The sequence below is a fragment of the Ptychodera flava genome, chromosome 6 (assembly GCF_041260155.1).
Source record: "Ptychodera flava strain L36383 chromosome 6, AS_Pfla_20210202, whole genome shotgun sequence".
Lineage (NCBI taxonomy): Eukaryota > Metazoa > Hemichordata > Enteropneusta > Ptychoderidae > Ptychodera > Ptychodera flava.
The window spans coordinates 42,512,108-42,530,750 of record NC_091933.1 but is presented as its reverse complement, the minus strand read 5'-3'; the positions used below and the strand labels follow the sequence as shown (position 1 = coordinate 42,530,750).

The 18,643-nt window shown below is 39.7% G+C and overlaps 3 protein-coding genes across 5 annotated transcripts in view; 1 reads left to right on the top strand and 2 right to left on the bottom strand.

Annotated features, from left to right (window-relative positions):
• The window catches only part of LOC139135857 (protocadherin Fat 4-like), a 107,351-nt gene extending 105,041 nt beyond the window's left edge, over positions 1-2,310 (bottom strand). The window contains 1 exon segment of the mRNA XM_070703606.1: positions 2,073-2,310. Within this exon segment, the coding sequence (XP_070559707.1) occupies positions 2,073-2,139 (67 nt within the window). The 5' untranslated portion in view covers positions 2,140-2,310.
• The window catches only part of LOC139135890 (actin nucleation-promoting factor WASL-like), a 570,409-nt gene that overhangs the window by 542,627 nt on the left and 9,139 nt on the right, over positions 1-18,643 (bottom strand). Inside the window, exons 6-11 of one of the 3 annotated variants that reach the window (XR_011553054.1) lie at positions 18,212-18,332; positions 17,829-17,871; positions 10,604-10,757; positions 9,599-10,164; positions 7,385-7,487; positions 5,687-6,314 (exon numbers count right to left, since the gene is read on the bottom strand). Coding sequence is in view for 1 of the 3 variants with exons in the window: in XM_070703664.1 (XP_070559765.1) it covers positions 6,265-6,314; positions 7,385-7,487; positions 9,599-10,164; positions 10,604-10,757; positions 17,829-17,871; positions 18,212-18,332 (1,037 nt within the window). In the remaining 2 variants the exon portion in view is untranslated. Of the gene's footprint in view, positions 1-5,594; positions 6,315-7,384; positions 7,488-9,598; positions 10,165-10,603; positions 10,758-17,828; positions 17,872-18,211; positions 18,333-18,643 lie in introns of those variants that run through there. The other 2 variants (XR_011553055.1, XM_070703664.1) reach the window with 2 other exon arrangements.
• Positions 12,977-14,193, top strand: LOC139135856 (uncharacterized). The gene is made up of 2 exons (XM_070703605.1): positions 12,977-13,118; positions 13,823-14,193. Exons 1-2 carry the CDS (start codon positions 13,082-13,084, stop codon positions 14,191-14,193), a joined length of 408 nt encoding a protein of 135 aa, XP_070559706.1. The 5' UTR covers positions 12,977-13,081.

Below are 18,643 nucleotides of genomic sequence, written 5' to 3'. Positions count from 1 at the left end.
AGGAATGTAAGTACGAAGTTTACGTAAAAATCCAATGCGCATACTCAATTTCTAGCATAAATTATCAATATGAACATCCCAGGATAAGGTTTCATCTAAAGATATACCTAAAATCTCCCCTGAAATAACTTTGGGGATCTTGGTATCAGCTATCTCTATAGACAATGAAACATCGGAATTATTCAAATGACCCAACATAAAAGGTGAAGTTATCAAAATGCACTTAGTTTTCCTTGCGTTTATACGCATATGATTATGGGTTATCCAATTAGAAATCGGTAAAATATCACAATTTACAGCATCATTGACTTCACTAATACACTTTCCTTTGTAAGTAGTGTCTGATCATCAGCATACATGTGGAGGGTGGAGGAATCAACAGACAATGACATATCATTAATAAATATCATGAAAAGTAAAGGTCCTAAAATAGACCCTTGCGGCACACCTGTGGTAACACGACAAATGGTCGATCTACTACCCATGTAATCTACAATCTGTTGACGATTTGAGAGATAACATCTAAACCAGTTAATCACTCCATCAGATAGCCCATAAACATGTAGTTTAGCAAGCAAAATGTCATGATCTATAAGATCAAATGCCTTTGATAGATCAAGCAGGAGTACACTATTCAAATAACCACTGTCAACATTACACAAAATTTCATCTGTTAAACGGATTAGGGCTGTTTGGCATGAGTAGTTCTTTCTAAAACCAGACTGAGTATCGAAAAGAAGATTAAACATAGATAAATATTCAAAAAAAGAGTTGTACACATGTCGTACTGAGCAGAATTTTGAAACCCTCAACCTCAAAAGGATCGATAGGCCGCGCTTTCACGGTCTGTATTCGCACTGAAAATCAAAATCAAGCGAGCTTTTGCCCTTTTGCTCCACGCGGGGATTCCGTCCCCGCCGAGCTCGCCTTAGGACACCTGCGTTACCGTTTGACAGATGTACCGCCCCAGTCAAACTCCCCGCCTGACACTGTGGCCGGAGGGGGTCGCGCCTCTCCCGCGGAGGGAGCTGGGCGCTTGACGCCAGAATCCGGGACCCGAGGCCCCGCTCCCCGTCTCACCGGATAAGTGAAAAAACGATCAGAGTATGACTGCAGTGCCACGCTAAATAAGAAACTTTCTGTACCTTACACGGTCAAAATAGTCGTGAATCCACATTAGCGATAACAATTTAATATAACTGTCAAGCAGCATTTAAACCCGTAAAATCCAACCACGTGAACGAACAAAAACCCTCATCTTGTGAGACAGCTTCGCCAAATAGAATTCATCCAAGTCAGTGTGATCATAGAGGTATCACACTCTCTGTGTTACCTCCATGGTGAAATGATTGTCAGGACGGTTGGTATCCACCTTCAGAAGGACTTAAAACTCTTTAACTCACCTTCTCTGAGATGTTAAAGAGTTAAAATTGGGCTGAAAATATTACATCCTTTTTCCGCGACACATACACATGGAGTTATACAACAAATATTTCTGCGATCAATGTTATCAAATACGTGGTATAAATTAAGTAGTGGGCATATTTCATGGGCATCTTCACTGGACTACAAAGTTTTGACCTATCACAGTCAGCGAAACATTTCATCGGTACTCTCTGACGGAATTACAACAGTTTTTTATCGTTGTGACCGGACCTAAGTGAAAGTAAATGTAATTTTATCGAACAAATACCTTGAGATACTGGCGATCTTGAAATGAATGTCTTAAATTGGCTAGATAGCATCAGATGCAAGTTCCTTAATCTCTTACTGATACAATGATGACGACGATTTAAACTGTAGACGATATGAAATTTATTTGGGCAAAATTACAGTGGCATGCACAAAAACCAAAACACTTATTCAATACATTGGCAAGAACTTACTCACAGCTTGCTATTTGTACTTTTCCGATGCTGTCACTCTAATTCGTCATTTCGGTCGAATTGTTGATTGTCAGGATCAAATCCAGGTTGGCAGCGATTTCGCCGAAAAAATACGCATTGGTTTTAAAACTCAAGAGAGCGAGGCTCAGCTAACCGACACAAAAACAACAGCTGGATTATACTTACCGTAAATGTTCTCGTTTTGCAGGACCAAGGTTAGAATAAAACAACAGATTAGTTTTGTCGTTGACATCTTGAATTCTTCATGTCATTCCTTACTCGAAATCGGAAGGCTTGCTGGAGTAAGGCGCGGAATATAGTGATTAAAGACAACTAAACTAGCACCTCGGTTGAGATTTACTCTTTAGATTGTCACCAAAGAACGCCCGCTATTGTGTTAACCGTGTTTCCTTGGCCTCCAGGGTCACTGAGTGACGTGAATCAAGCCTTTGTTGACTCTTAAAAACCTACAGGTAAATAAACCAGTTAGACAAGATAGCGGGCTTTCGGTGGATTAGCGCCCTCTACACACATTCCGGGGTACACACACAAATATGACCAAGCGCGATTTTTCGCTTTTAATTTTCCACACAGTTGGCCATGCAACACTTTAAAGAACACAATTGTTATTAATTTGTTTAAATCGTGGTGAAATTTGCATATTTGTCAGTATAGAAAACTATTAAATTTTGAGAAATGATATCCTTTTTCATTTTTCCTCTTGTTCAATCCAACTCTTCCAGAAACGGCTGTTTAGACCCCGGTCGAATACAGCGGTTTCCATAGGTGTTGAAGGAGCACCGTTAGTCTATGTCGTTCATTGTTCTCACTGCCCGATAAAAAGAACAATCCTCATTGCTTTGTTCTTTTGTGAACTTTACAATGGTATTATAGTGTTTGGTTTGATGGGATTCACATTGTGACGGGGACACAAGGTACCATTCAGCCAAAGCAGAAAGACCTAAGATCATCAAAACAGAACTCTGATGACACTTTCTGACAATAACGTCATCACGCTTCGAAAGATCTGAATTAAGGATTCGATTGCACAGTTCCAAATCGTCAAATGTAACCTTGAAAATTGTATGTCAGACGTGACGGTCGACATATAGCTTTGGTTCCCCATGACTGAACAGACACTGACCAACGAAACAGAAAGTTTGAAAATTTTGCTCAGACTTTCCTCATGGAAATTTCATACCATTTCTTTCATATCCAAGAATACAAAATTGGGCTCAATGTGCATATGGAAAACAAATTGCCTGAAACCAACTGATATTCCAAATTTAAAATAGCTGCTATTGTCTGTATATGACGTCTATACATGTAGCCTAAACTAAATTTTCGCATGGTAACAAAAACATGGAGAAAACTTGGTCATCGGCTTCAAGTGCACCTTCACAAGTAACTGCCAGAAAACTATCATAAAAAAATAGTTGCGAGAACGACTTTTCTACTCCATTCCTAAAGAAGATTTGCAGGACAAAAGCCAGGTGAATCTCCGACGTTTAAACTTTGACGCTAGAGGGCGATCGTCCGAAAATATTCATTAAGAGCGTAGACTAACGTATTTCAAGTCTTCAAGTATCAACTACAAAGAACCTGGCGCTGTGATTTGGAACGACTAGTGGTACCTTCCTTTTCTCAAAAAGGTATCTAACTTTAAATTAAAGACTAATGCTTTTTCTTTACATTTTCCCACGGAAAAGACAAAAATATTAAAAACTATTTTCTTTCATAAGCAACAACGAAATTCAAGGGTAACTAGCAAAATTTCAAGTGTAAATTATAACTTCTGATTAAAAAAAGCAAACAAATAAAAGGAAATAAATTAGTAAAAATGGTATTTTAACTCACTGTGAGACACTCGTACTGACATCTTCCCAGCGGGCAACTGCCAGGTATTGTGAGACCGAATTCCTGACCCCGCGGCCTAGGCTGCCCGGGTCCAGGTGTCATTACAGTTGCAAAGTCCAGTGCTATAAATGACCATGGACACTCCCTTACTTTAATTTCAGTTCAAAAGCAATCCATTTTCCACTGTTTAAAATTATTCATTAAATCTTTCTTCAGTCCTATGGATTTGTGACTTGAACGTCAACGGAACACCTCAGTCTCATGCCGACACCATCGTATTTGTATAGCTGCTATTGTCTGTATACGTATTACCTCTACAGGGGAAGGTAAATTTTCAAATATTATCAAAAACTATGACAAAAACTTTCCCGTAAGCTTCAAAGTAAGTCTGTAAGACGACTGTCTGATAACTGCGCTTATCCAACAAAGTCTGCCCCATTTTGCTATAACTCCACTCGTTGGTAGAAAATAATCTCTACACATAATGCATGTATATATTTCAAGCGAGAATAAATGAAATCAAGACTAAAATATTCCTAAATCTTAAAATTTTAACAAAATTGCAAAATAGTCGTCAATCGAGGATAACAATAATGCAGCTACCTGAAACCAAGGGGAGCCTTCGCCATGTAAGGGTCTAACCTTAAGCAATAGAGATGATAAGCCTATACATTAGTCTCATGGAATGAAATCAACGGTGTGCATAGGTCTCATTGGTCTCATCGAACGAGATATGCTTGATCTAAGACCTCTCCTGGAGTCGGTTCCGATTGACTAAGATATTGGTCTCAATGAATGAGATGAGGTATATGTGTGCCCGCCTCATTGAATGAAATGTCGTTTTGTGCTGGTCTCGATGAATTAGATGGTTTTTCAAAGTGACACCCAAAGGAGCTTTAACGAACAGGAGTGTGAGTCAGCAAAGTGAATTTTTCATCATTAAATGAAGCAAGATGTTTACCATTTGCTTCTTAGTTTAGATATGCCGTTCAGAAAATAAACGTAATAAAATTACTTAAAAGTCGTAGTTTTGGAGCAGATCATCGCCAAGGACGGAAATAATGCAAACGAGATGTTTCCAGAAAAACTTGAAAACTACGCGCAAATTGACGCAGTGTTTGCTCAAGCCTCATGTTAACTACGTAAATATATCAATGATCAATGATTGTGAATAAATTAGCTACCATGACAACCGATTCAAGATATGGTCAATCTGTTAGTGTGCCTGTAGCTGTTGGTCCATAGCTGTGGTGTTTTCAGACGGGATTCCTACCTTTTACGGACTGATTTCGACTTTTAGGACTTTTAACTCCTCCACCTCCTCGTAAAGCACCACAGCTATGGCTACACCCAGAGCTAGTGTGCCTGGTGTTGACAACACGGGTGTCAACCCTATAGTTTCGTGTGTCCAAGAGGATTTAATGCATATAACACAAAATAGCATTATTGAATCAGCACTCGTGACTTTTTTTTACCTCCAAGGTACCACCGAGAGGTACAGCACACTGGATAAAATACCACAAATGGTGAAATAGGTCAGCAGGAGAGACATTCTGTCAGCTATGTGTCCCGTTCTCAATTTCACATCATGATAAACATTTTTCGCTGGTATTTCAGATGAAAATGATTTGACTTCCTGGAATGGCCTTTACAACATACTGTCGATACCTTCTATATCTTACAGGCATATACAGAAGTCAAGGCAGTGCATCTACCGTGTACACCTTCAGTTTTGTGGTCTGCCTGATGCCTTTTCCTGTACCATACTGTTCCATACAGCTGTCGGAAGGCCGAGCTTTCGTTGGCATTTCGTGAGTCGACCTAATCACGAATGTGTTCAGATCTTGAGAGTGTGCTTTAATTTGTTTATTTATTTTTTTACTTACAATATTTGTACCTGTTCTTTAAAAACAAAAAACGCAATCAAAAGGATTGCAAAACACTTCAAAAAAGTTACAAAACAGACACGAAGGAAAATAAAACCTTACACCAGAGACAGCTTTCAATAAGAAATTTCGGTCCGTGGTTATATAGTGACGGCCAAGTGTAAATTAACCCATTTCGAAAAGAAAATTCTCTCTACAAGGCAATCAATATTCTGGAATAGAGAGTGAATGTGGAAATTACTGTTTGAAGTTTACATATTAAATTTCGGAAATTCATTTTAGAAAATCAAATAGAGTACCATGTTCCTGCGAATAATATTCAATTTCATATGTACGTTGTTCTCTATTTTCTGTTGCCACATCGTTAATCTATAGCCTCTTCATTGTAATGTTTCCTGTCAATGAAAATATCGAAGGAAGATGTATTAAACTGTAGACAACAAATAGAACATATCATTTTACAAGAGTAAACTGCTAATTGCGAAGTCTGTACACTGCTGGGCCACGCTCACTGTTGCATCTTGCACTTGGACAACTGTCTTTATTTTCTTCACTGTTTTCTTGGGGTTCGCGACCTTTGGTCCGACTGGGTCACTGCCAGTGCATGCAAATGTCAAGAGGTCGAGACCGAGGAATTAATCCCAATCTTCATCATCATCATCAAAGTCGTCATCATCATCATCATCTGTATTTGTAAAATCATGAAAAACATTTTTAGATGATTTAATGTCCAAGGAAAGAATACAAATACATATGTACATAGTATACATGCATACGTACATACATACATACTGTCACGTGGCCGAGTGGTCATAATCGTACGGTACATATATTTTTCTTGGTGGTCGTTGCTATCCAGCTTTTTCATTTGAAAGTCCGGTAATAACGCAGCGAGATGAGGCGAGTGGTACATGTGCACAATGATTCGGTTAGTTTAATCACAATACTTCTACATGGGTACTATATAAAGAAAGGTCAGCTGTCTACAAAGACGTGGTCCACCACAGTCGAACAGACTGGGTTTCTCACTGAAGTCAGTAAGTCAACTGGTCTACATCTCTGTGTCTATTAAGCGAAGAAGTGCGAGTGCCATTAAAACAGTAAACACGTGACCTAACGGCCGATATAGCTCCGCTGTGTTTATGCAGAGAATAACTATTTTGACACATGTGTTGATGAAGAAGGTGGAAATCTTTGACAGGTCATTTCAGTGGCCAGAAAAAAGTGGCAAAATAGCTGCAAAAATACACAAATTGAAGATTTCATCATAATTTGAATATATCACATTAGATCATCCCTAAGAACATGTCAACCAAAGCTATCTTGACAAGTAGTTTTTTGAGAATCAAATTTTCTGACCAAAAATGGCAAAAATTGCCCCAAAAATACAAAATTAAAGATTTCATTATAATTCCAGTATATATCATTTGATTCATCTGTAGGAACCTGCATACTAAATATCAAAGCTATAAGACGAGTAGTTTTGGAAAAACATATTTTTTGACCAAAAATTGCAAAAATTGCCCCAAAAGTACAAAGTTGCAGATTTCATCATAATTTCAATATATATCATTAAGTTCATCTGTAGGAACCTCAGCTGCACACCAAATATCAAAGCTATCAGACAGTAGTTTTGGAAAAACACATTTTTTGACCAAAAATGGCAAAAATTGCCCCAAAAATACAAAATGGTAGATTTCATCATAATTTGAACATATCACATTTGGCTATCGAAGATGATTGTCACATACGTACCGGAAGAATGGATCACAGCGTTGCGTTGTGCCAAAGCGCGGGCCAGAGCCCCTGCCATTCCTGTCTGGCAAGTTTGTGGTGGTGGTCTCTCCTGCTGTTCTACCTGAAATGTACAAATAGACATATCATTACACGCCACAGGCTTATTCTGTGTCGCGCTTCTCTAGATCACGTGACGCTACGAGAAAATAAATAATTGTAGAGACCGCAGGCTCGGAAAAAGGTGACGTCAGAGGCTAATATTTCAAAGACTATTTCCCAAGAGAAATAAGTTTTAAACCGTGCCTGGTCGCGTGACCATGCTCGGCGTGTCGTCTGCATGTTGAACAAATGTGGGTGGCCAGAGTCGATGACCGATGGGCCTCTGACTGAAAAACATGATTTTCCATTAAAACATCACAGGACTTTGAAGAGGTCATTAACAACAAAGATTCATGTGCATTCAAGGACATCAACCAGTATACTTAGTGCATTAAGCCTACTGCTTCCTTGATGTGAAGAAACTGGCACTACTAATATCGCCTTGAAGAACTCGCCAAGCAAACCTCTCATGAAGTATTTTGCAGAGCATAAGTCACAGTACATTAAACAATAAGTCATCGTTAATGACACAGTCCCCACTTGTTAATGGGTACTTTGATTACAAGTCCTCAGAGAGGATAGAGTCCTCTTCATTAATTAGGTCTGTGATAAAAATACTTTGATACAAATGGCGCTCAATGGCCAAGAATGAGTTCCATGGTGTTGAAAACATAAAACCAATGTAGGCCACCATCCTAAAGGTCATTAAATGAGTCAACTAGGAATTAATCAACAGGATGTTGCAAAACATTTTTGCATCCTATCATAACACTGATAGATTATCACTGGTACCATATTTTATAAAGTTTGATGCAGTGCTTCTGGACATTCACCCTAAAAACAAAAGTTCATCATGTAAATGCAAATTAGCAATTAATTTAATTTATTGGATCGTATCACAAAACAAATCGACGTGCATATGTATGACATAGGTCAATGTCCTTGTACCAACTTTGAATAAAATCGGTTGAGATATGTCCAAGTTATGGCTTTGTACATGAAAAACTCGTAACAAAATGGCCGCACGGCAGCCATATTGGATTGTATCACAAAACAAATTGACGTGCATATCTATGACATTGGTCGATGTCCTTGTACCAACTTTGAATAAAATCCGTTGAAACATGTCTGAGTTATGGCTCTGTACATGAAAAAATCGTAATAAAATGGCCGCCTGGCGGCCATATTGGATCGTATCACAAAACAAATCAACGTGCATATGTATGACATAGGTCAATGTCCTTGTACCAACTTTGAATAAAATCGGTTGAGATATGCCCGAGTTATGGCTTTGTACATGACAAACTCGTAACAAAATGGCCGCATGGCAGCCATATTGGATCGTATCACAAAACAAATTGACCTGTATATCTATGACATTGGTCAATGTCCTTGTACCAACTTTGAATAAAATTGGTTGAAACATGTCTGAGTTTTGGCTCTGTACATGAAAAAATCGTAATAAAATGGCCGCCTGGCGGCCATATTGGATCGTATCACAAAACAAATCGACGAGCATATGTATGACATATGAAGTAATCCTTGTACCAAGTTTGAATGAAATCGCTCAAGGCATCTCTGAGATATCTGCGTGAACGGACGGACGGACGGACGCACGCATGCACGGACGCACGCAGGGACATGACCAAACCTATCTATCTATCCATCTATCTATCTATCTATCTATCTTCTTTCTAGAGATACAAACGTACGTACGGGCGTGCGTACCTACCTACCTACCTACCTACCTACCTACCTACCTACCTACATACATACATACATACATACATACACACATACATACACACATACACACACATACATACATACATACATACATACATACATACATACATACATACATACATACATACATACATACATACATACATACATACATACATACATACATACATACATACATACATACATACATAGGGAGGAGGGAGCCAGAGAATGTTAGGTAGTGTCAGATTTTTTTACTCCGGTGAGACAATGAATGAGGCATGCCACGAGTTGTGCGTCACCCCGTATATTATGACTTTGCAATAGAATGAAACATGAATTTAGAGTCGACAAACATTTATTTCTGCTTCGAAAACATCCTGTGTGACAAAATATTGAGTGTCTTACCGCCTTTAGTGTGAATCCTCCTCTGATTTGATTCATGAGGTTTGATCTCGGGTCTGCAGAAACTGGAGGTGTCCGCTCGTTGGAGTCGATATGCTTGAGTGCCGCGCCACCTTGGATCTGGCTAAGCAGTGCTCCACGGGACGACGGACTGTCTCCGTCACCGCCCGGCATTGGGGGTGGGCCCGAAGGCGGTGGCGGGGGTGCTGCTCCTGTAATTGGTGGAGGCGGAGGCCCAGGTGGAGGTGGTGGTGGCGGTGGACCTCCTGAGGGTGGCGGTGGCGGAAGAGGAGGGCTTTTGATCGGTGTTGCAGGTGTTGGGCTACTGATCACGGCCGGAGGGGGAGGTGGAGGCTGCGATGCCCCTCTCGATGGCAGCGGAGGAGGCGGGGCACTGCTGGTCCTGGACGTTGGTGGTTGTGGTAAGGCGCCTCTACTAGGCGTCGGAGGGGGTGGTGCATCTCCACGTGACGGTGGTGGGGGAGCAGGTGCCGCCCCAGCACGGGATGGTGGCAATGGCGGTGCTGTCTCTGGCGTAGCGTGTGGTGGTGGTTGTGGTAGTGGTTGAGCTGTGATTAGAAAATATATTCATTGATCTGTGTGTTGTGGATGACACTTTTTATTACTCTTTAGTCCTTTCTTGAGAATGCCATGCAGTTCGTATTTGAACGCACCATTTGCGTGTAATACTAATAAATCTAAAGATGACTAGACTTTGTAGAGAGATTTTCGCGAGATGTCTTTCAGAGAGATGTCGCGTGCATGTAAATAAAATCGTATGTTTTAAAATTTCTGCCTCGTGTCTAAACCGTGGACAAAATGACAGAAATGACGACTTAATAGACATGATATATCATAATAATATCGCATTCTCACGTCTGCATGTACCTTACTTAACGTTTTGCACAAATTCTACCTTCTCGCGGCTTTGAACAATCGTTACCTGATGCATTTGTGTAAAGGAGTAAATATTCAAAAATAAAATAAAATTTTACGTCGATGGATTACCTCTAACACTCCGGTCTCTCTTTATTGCATCCAAACCTCCCTGACTTTCGATGAAATCGTGTATGAACTTTGACGTTTCTTTATCCTTGAGCTGAGACTCGGAAATGCCAACTTCGTCAAAGAGTTCTTTGACCTCTGGGTCGAGATTATTTACCTACAGGTTCAAAGTGTCAAAAAATGAAAAAGTATAAGGTCTGTGACTTTTTGCGTTCGTCGAAGTTTATCGAAAACAGAATTCTTGACTTTAAAATACAAGTTTCGATTCTCCACTGCGCGCAGTAGTAGTAGCGCCAAATGTATCAACCGTATGGGCCATTTAAATCTTGTAACGAGCACCTTTCAGCGACTTAAATGTCGTAGACGTAACAAAAGACATAAACAATGTGACCACAACCTTGATCGGTAAAGAGGGCGAAATTAATCAGTCCGGGTCAGCTCCAAAATTGGAGCGCTATACCATAATATTTCCCCACTCTCATTAGCCAATCAGCGGCCAGCGCGCCATCAGTAAAAATTGTATTTCCTGGCAACCTCCATATGCGTCCTTCGTTACGTACGCCATACTGTGTCGAACTCCCGCGCCGTATTCTGTCATAATGTCGAACAGTTGTGTGGCCACTCTGTCAAAACACAATTTCAAAGGCGCGTACCAGTTTTATTCTGGCTAAGACAACCAAACCCCATATATCGCTGTGATTCCTAGACTCTGGCTTGAAGTCCTGCGAAATATAAATCGTGTACCTACACAGATCGTTCAGAATACCCCATTTGTATTGGTGATGGCAGCGATACAAATTCTACCGTATGGGGAACAGTTGTGTGGCCACTCTGTCAACACATTTTCAAAATCGCGTACCATTTTTAGTCTGCGTTTGACAACTACAAAACAGGTATCGTTTTAAAGCTCTGACATTGCTCTTCTTCCTTGCAAAATGTTATACGCGTACCTACACAAATAACCTTATAACAGTATTTCTAATAGAGATGACGAACATCCACAAAATGATTCTCGGTACTTGAGCGAAATCGATAAACTGGGGGTAGAAATGAATCGTCAATATTTCGAATATTGTTTACTAATCGGACTCCTTGTTGGACATGACCTTCTGCAGAACACGTGGATTATGTTGACTGTCGAAATTCGTCGAAATTCACCAGACAGGGGCTTAATAAGCGGCCCAAAACTGCCGATCACACTTGGTGGGTAATTTGTGACCCAGCGTGACCTGTACTTTATTAATGATGTAATCTGGTCGATGATTGGCTGAATGCCGGAATACATTATCATAATGAGTCTCCAATTTTGGAGCTGACCCGGACTGTTAATGCATGCAATGTACGCGTCCAATGAGAGAAGAGCAATTGAAAGACAATACGTCATCTGCCAAGGGTTGTACGCACAGGCGCATACATTGCATGCAGCTTATTCAAAATGGCCGGCGCTGGGTTGGTGTGCCCAGCCGATTTCAGGACGATTTCTCGCCAGTAGCATAGGGTAAGGTATGAATTTAGGCAAAAGAGGCCAGTCGATCGATTGTTTATCCAACCATCTGACCGTTGACCAGTTTTTATCACCGGAAACGCTCAGAGTTTGTGAATTTCGCTGATTTATGAAATCGGGCTGAGAAAAGCTTTCTCACCTTCAGTTTATGTCTGTGCAGCAGTGGACAACGGGCCCAAGCACGGCCCAAGCCCTGCAGCAACAGCCGCTCGGTTTGGCTAGCCGACATGTACAGTAATATCACGTACCGTTATTCTTTAATAAATAATGAAGTCATGTAGACATTCTAAACATTGATGATTATGCAGTGCGTTCGCCGGGCCCGAGCCAGGCAGCCATAGCCACTCGGTATAGTGCCAGTCAACACGTAGCCTATAGCCTACACTTATTTTCACGACCGGTGATTTTTTTATTGAATACACAAGTCGTATGTAGACATTCTACATATTAAATAAGATTATTATCCAAGCAATGTGCCAAGCGCCTGTGGGTGAAGACATGTAGACCAAGCAATCCCAGCCGTAGGTTCTAAACTCTGCATGTCTTCTGCACGTTATGGTTTAGTGACGTCACCGTTATTTCGTGTGTTTGGTCTCGGCCGGCGGCAATTTTTAGAGATACACCGCTGCCGCCCACCTGGCAAGCTGCCCAGTGAATGATTTTGATCGACTGGCTTTAAAATCCCAATAAGCTAGGTAAAATATCTCTTCCATTCGGGGTGGAATGAACTTTTGCGGCTACTCTGTCTAATTACGGCGGAACAAGTCCACAACGAGTCTTGTCATACACGACTTAAGGTTCAGGGGTAGGAATGAAATAGGGGTAGGGAATAGAAACCACCCTGTTGACCACTGGAAACCAACCGTGGACCGGAAAAATCCCGCGGTTGACAACTGGATCCCATAGCGGACCCTGTAGAACCACACTGTAGACCACTAAAATAGTGCTCATTGGCCACATGAGGGCGTGTTTTCAAGATGGCGACGGCTGATGATGACAGAAACTCCGCGGCCGGTAAGTGATTTTTCATCGATAAACTACTTATCAGATGAAAGTCTATACTTCAAATATGCCCCATCCAATGACAAAATGTCTCGAGAATACTCAGATCAGGTTTCGTCGGCCGGTTCCGTTCTAATCAGAAGAAAATCGAATTCTTGTGTAGAAATAACAACACAGTCTCCTTGCGCCCATAGCAGTAGCCTAGTAATGGCATAGTGTGTCGAAATCACACCCCCTCATTTTGCTGCAGTTCCGTGGCCAACAACTTTACACGATGTGCGACGTGTGGACGAAAAAGTAGACCCGCCTTTCCGCCCACACACTCATCGGGCCTGTGAATACATTGAAGTGGATTTAAACAGTGACAATGTTCAGACAGTTTAGACTATTCTAGGAAGTATAACCCACACATCCATGGACTATTGAATAATGGACTTTTCCACGTTTTATGGAGTTGAACACGAAACTGACACATATACAGTGGGCAAATATACCAAAAAAATCATCAGCAGTTCCAACTAGTTTCCCTTGGATTTGAAACATTTGGCCCACTTTAATTGAAATGGCTGTTATTGTGAAAAAAAATGGTGAAAGATTATTCAAAATATGAATGTTATTTTATTATAATAAATATATGCAATGTTTGTGCCTTTCAGGTACAGTGTACATTATCTATGGACAGTTAATATCACTGATGTATTTTTTTAACAAAACAGATCCAGAGACTGCTGTATCCCTCTTTGATGTCATAGAAAATGCTGGTACAGTAACACCATTACACCCCCAATCTACACATGATATCAAGTCATCTTATGATTCCTCTGATGCTGAGCTTGCCAAGACTGGAGACACTGATGCTGAAATACCTGAAGGAAGTGTCAGCGCGAAATCCCTGCATCATCTCCAATCATTCCTAATATCTCAGAGGCTGCCACAGTCATCAAAGAGTTTTGCTGCAACTATGATGGGTGCACAAAGGTCTTCAGAAGTAAGACTGGTCTCCGGAAACACACAAGACTTCATACTGGCAAATTCCCATTCGCATGCAAAATTTGTGACAAAGGATTTTCTGAACGTGGGAGGCTGAAAGCACATTCTGTAAGGCACACAGATGTTCCCTTAAAAGTATGCAAAGTGTGTGGTTTTAAACCACGCACCTTTCACGGAGTGAAGTCCCACCAGGAGATGCATGGATCTGCAAAGTTTACGTGCCCAATTTGTTCAAAATCTCTTAAGTGTAAAACAGGTCTTCAGCAACATATCAGAGGTAGCCATGGCAGTAAATATATTTTTGCCAAGTTTGCAATAAAAAGTTTGGAATAAAATCTCGGTATGATTCACATATGATTATGCATTCAAAAGAAAAGCAGTATCAGTGTGAGTAATGCAATTATAAAACTGCCAGAAAAAAAGACCTGAAGAACCATGCTAAGACCCATGACACCACAGCAATCTTTTTATGTGAGCGTTGTGGCAAGAGCTTCAAACACAAACACAATTTGACTGTCCATAGAAACAGAAAACAAAAAAAATGTTTGGAAAGCATCAATCAGCTATGGAATGATGTTGAAGACCACTAGCTTGATCAAACCAACAATATCTGTGTTATAAAGTGTTTTAGTTTTGTTTCAATAATAAAGTAATAAAAAAAAAGGTGGTAAGCACTATATCCTCCAAAAAGAGATCTATCGTGCCATAACCATCACTGACACACACACACACACAAAGTAAATAAGGCAAGTCAGAACAATGGTTGTTTTATTGCAGTAAAAGGCATCCTTGCATTTTACATCACGTACCTCATTTGTTACATATAGTTTTCTTTATCAATGCAATTATTTGTCCATTGCAGTTATTTATAGTGCCACGCTGTTCTATTGTAATGTTCAATTCTAAGTAAGCCAATGAGTTTTGCTACTTTTCTTGAAGTCTTGATTAAATTAACAGTAAGTTAATAACTCCATTACATATAACTGGTATATTTTTAATATACATGTAGTTCTAATTTGTGATCCCTCCTGTGTTCAAATACAAGTGCACTGACATGAATATGTCTGTTTTAATATATGTTGCTGAGTCTTTGATATATCAATGGCTCTTAAAATTTAACTAAGTTTGAAGAATAGTGTCTTTACAGTCCCCAGTAACATCTATTTTTGATAATATTTTATAATAATATAAGATATAAGATAAATAGTGGTTGCTTTAACATACTTTTGGAAGTAGAAGAACATACAACTGACATGCATAACAAAAGTAAAACACAGGGCCAAAGTCCCTGAAGCTACTGTAGACATGGATACAAAATTAAGTATTTCCTGACTTATGAAATTATCTCACTAAGGTCATCACAGGGACCTGTAAACCAAATATTAAAGCTGTCTGACCAGCGTTTTGAAAAAAAACAAGCGAGCCAACAGTTGATAGAGCTCTGCTGTGTTATGTAGAGAATAACTTTTTGTGACACATGTATTGATGGAGAAGGTTGATATCTTTGATAGCTCATTTCAGGATGGCCTGACCAAAATCGGGAAAATTAGCTGCAAAAATACAAAATTGATGATTTCATCATAATTTCAATATCTAACATTAAGATAAAGCCTAGAAACCTGTATACCAAATATCAAAGCTATCAGATGCGTAACTTTTGAGAAATAAATATTTGGACCAAAAATAACAAAAGTAGCCCCCGAAAGGCAATTTTGCTAATTTTGTCGTATTCTCAATGCTTTGTGTTGCTGCTCTTACCAAGTCTAATCAAGGGATTTAGCTTTGCCTCATTTATTTTGTGGTAGATGCGTACACCAGTAACACCTTTTGCAGGCTCACCAAAAGCAGAAATACCAGTTGGTTTATGACGGGAAGTTCTTCTTCTGAACTTGCTATCAAAAAGATGATCCTGTAAAAAAAAGGTATACAATGTTGATATTATTTGTCACAGTGGAATTTAAAAGTAGATTCCTTCAGTTCCCCCAAACAACAACAAAAACAACAACAACAAAACAAAACAAAGAAACAAAAAACTAATCCAAATCAAACTAACTTTGTTCAGGGATAATCCTGTGTAGCCAGATAATGCTAAAGCAAATTCATCCAAATAATATGAGCAAAGAAAAGGTATATCATGAGTGATCAAGGAAGTGTAGTATGTGTAGTTCTCTACATTTAAATCATCACATTATGTCAATTATGTCACACTATGAAAACCGGTGTCATTATCCAGAAGAAACATTGCCCCTTCTCATGCTGAAGAATTTCTACAGCCAAATAGAGGTAATTCCAGAATCAGAGTCATTTTTAAACCAACCAGGGCTTAGCCAGCACCAAGTAAAAAGCCAAAAAATCATCCTTCTGACAGACCCTGTGTTACAGGTTTGTATCTACAGGTCTATACCCAGACTAAATGTTGTGAGGATATGACTGGAAAGTGCTGTGAACACAATGTTGTGACAGCAGCTTTCCTAAGAATCTTTGACGAACACGTTAGCTTGCTCTCAGACGATTAATACATAGCAGTTTTTCTATCGTAGTAGTTTTCTGAGGTTTGCTTGGCTGTCAAAGCGAGTTGGGATAGAAGAAGTGACATAAATGTACACATTGCTGTGATACAGCTCGCCCATGCATTCTCTATAGTCGGACTTCCACTTCAGTTCAAGATCGATGACAGGGTCTATTTCTACACAAAAATTCGATTTTCTTCTGATTAGAACGGAATCGGCCAACGAAACTTGATCTGAGTATTCTCGAGACATTTTGTCATTGGATTGGGCATATTTGAAGTATAGACTTTCATCTGATAAGTAGTTTATCGGTGAAATATCACTTACCGGGCACGGAGTTTCTGTCATCATCAGCCGTCGACATCTTGAAAATACGCCCTCATGTGGCAATGAGCACTATTTTAGTGGTCTACAGTGTGGTTCTACAGGGTCCGCTATGGGATCCAGTTGTCAACCGCGGGATTTTTCCGGTCCACGGTTTGGTTTCCAGTGGTCAACAGGGTGGTTTCTATTCCCTACCCCTATTTCATTCCTACCCTGAGGTTCCAAGACAAAGAATTGACCTTTTTAATCTAACAATTTTCTGTTGGTTAATAAGCTCAGAACCCCCGTAAATTATACATTTTCTGAAAGCCTATAGGGGAACATTTTGGTAACCACAGTGTCACCATTGTTTACATAACTATCACGTGAGAGGTAATTTGCATAACCTTTCAAAAATCGGTTTTCCCTATGTTTTGTCTCAATACTTCAAAATATCTGACTCAAACTTGCTGGAATGCAAGCTGTTACAACGCTCTTCCAAAGTGTGTCTCAGATTTTTTTATCTTGCTTAGTTTTTTTGAGCACAATTTTAAAAAAATTAACTAGGGTTAAATTCACCGCTCTGGAAGTTTTTCTGGCATAAAAATCGTTTAAGAAGGTTTAAAAAAATCTTACACACTTTGGAAGGTCCTTAGGACAGCTTGCACTCACACAAATTTCAGCCACATACCTCAAAGCATTGAAACAAAACAGAGGGAAAACCGATTTTGAAAGGTTATGCAAATTACCTGTCACGTGATAGTTATGTAAACAATGGTGACACTATTGTAACAAACATTTTCCCCTATATCTAGGCTTTCCGAAAATATATAATTTACAGGGGTTCTGAGCTTATTAACCATTAGGGAATCGTTAGCTTAAAAAGGTCAATTTCTTGTCTTGAACCTTAAGCACTTACATCGTATCCCTTATTCGGGTCCCATCCAACATGTCCAACGTGCCTGCAAAATACAAAACGTGAAGCAAAGTTCAGTGGATGAGAATTTTTTTAATCACACGCTCTGACAATTTCAAATTTGAGGGATTTCAGAATCTGAGGTACAGTACATTAAAAACGGAACAATGTCATACGAAAATATGAATAGACGAATCCGTCAATGATTACAGTTTCTTTAACTTCAAATCGCTATGTATCATGGCTAGTGATAATGGCAAGTCCATTACCGCCACGAGGATTTCCTCGTTACTATCAAACTGTTTCCTCGTTACTATCAAACTGTAAATATCGTTTGAGAAATCTTACTGATAGCAATCGTTGGAGAAATCACGACTTCGAAATACCTGAATTCACTGGGTAGTCCAATGTCGTATTTGGTCAGTTTTTTCCCTTTGTCTTTTTTCTTCTTGTCTTTTTTCTTCAGGGTGCTGCTATTTTCGGCCGGTTTGGTCAAGTTCACCGTGTCTGCAGGGAATAGTTGACATGTTCTAAAATACTAGACACATCTCGGAAAAATCGGACGTGGAATTGTCGTCGATTAATTTGCTCATGAGAGATTAACAAATTTGGCATGAAGAACTGCATCTCACTTTAAAGGTCATATTTTCTATCTGTAAAATGTTTCTGGAGGGTTTATGATGATACTGAACTTAAAATTCCTTTTTGGTACTCTGAGAGTTGCTTCGCACGTTTCGGATACTTTCCAAATAACCGTCGCACTGTCAACCCTTTCAGGCCTGGCTTCAAGTATCTCAGCAGAACTATCGCTCACTTAG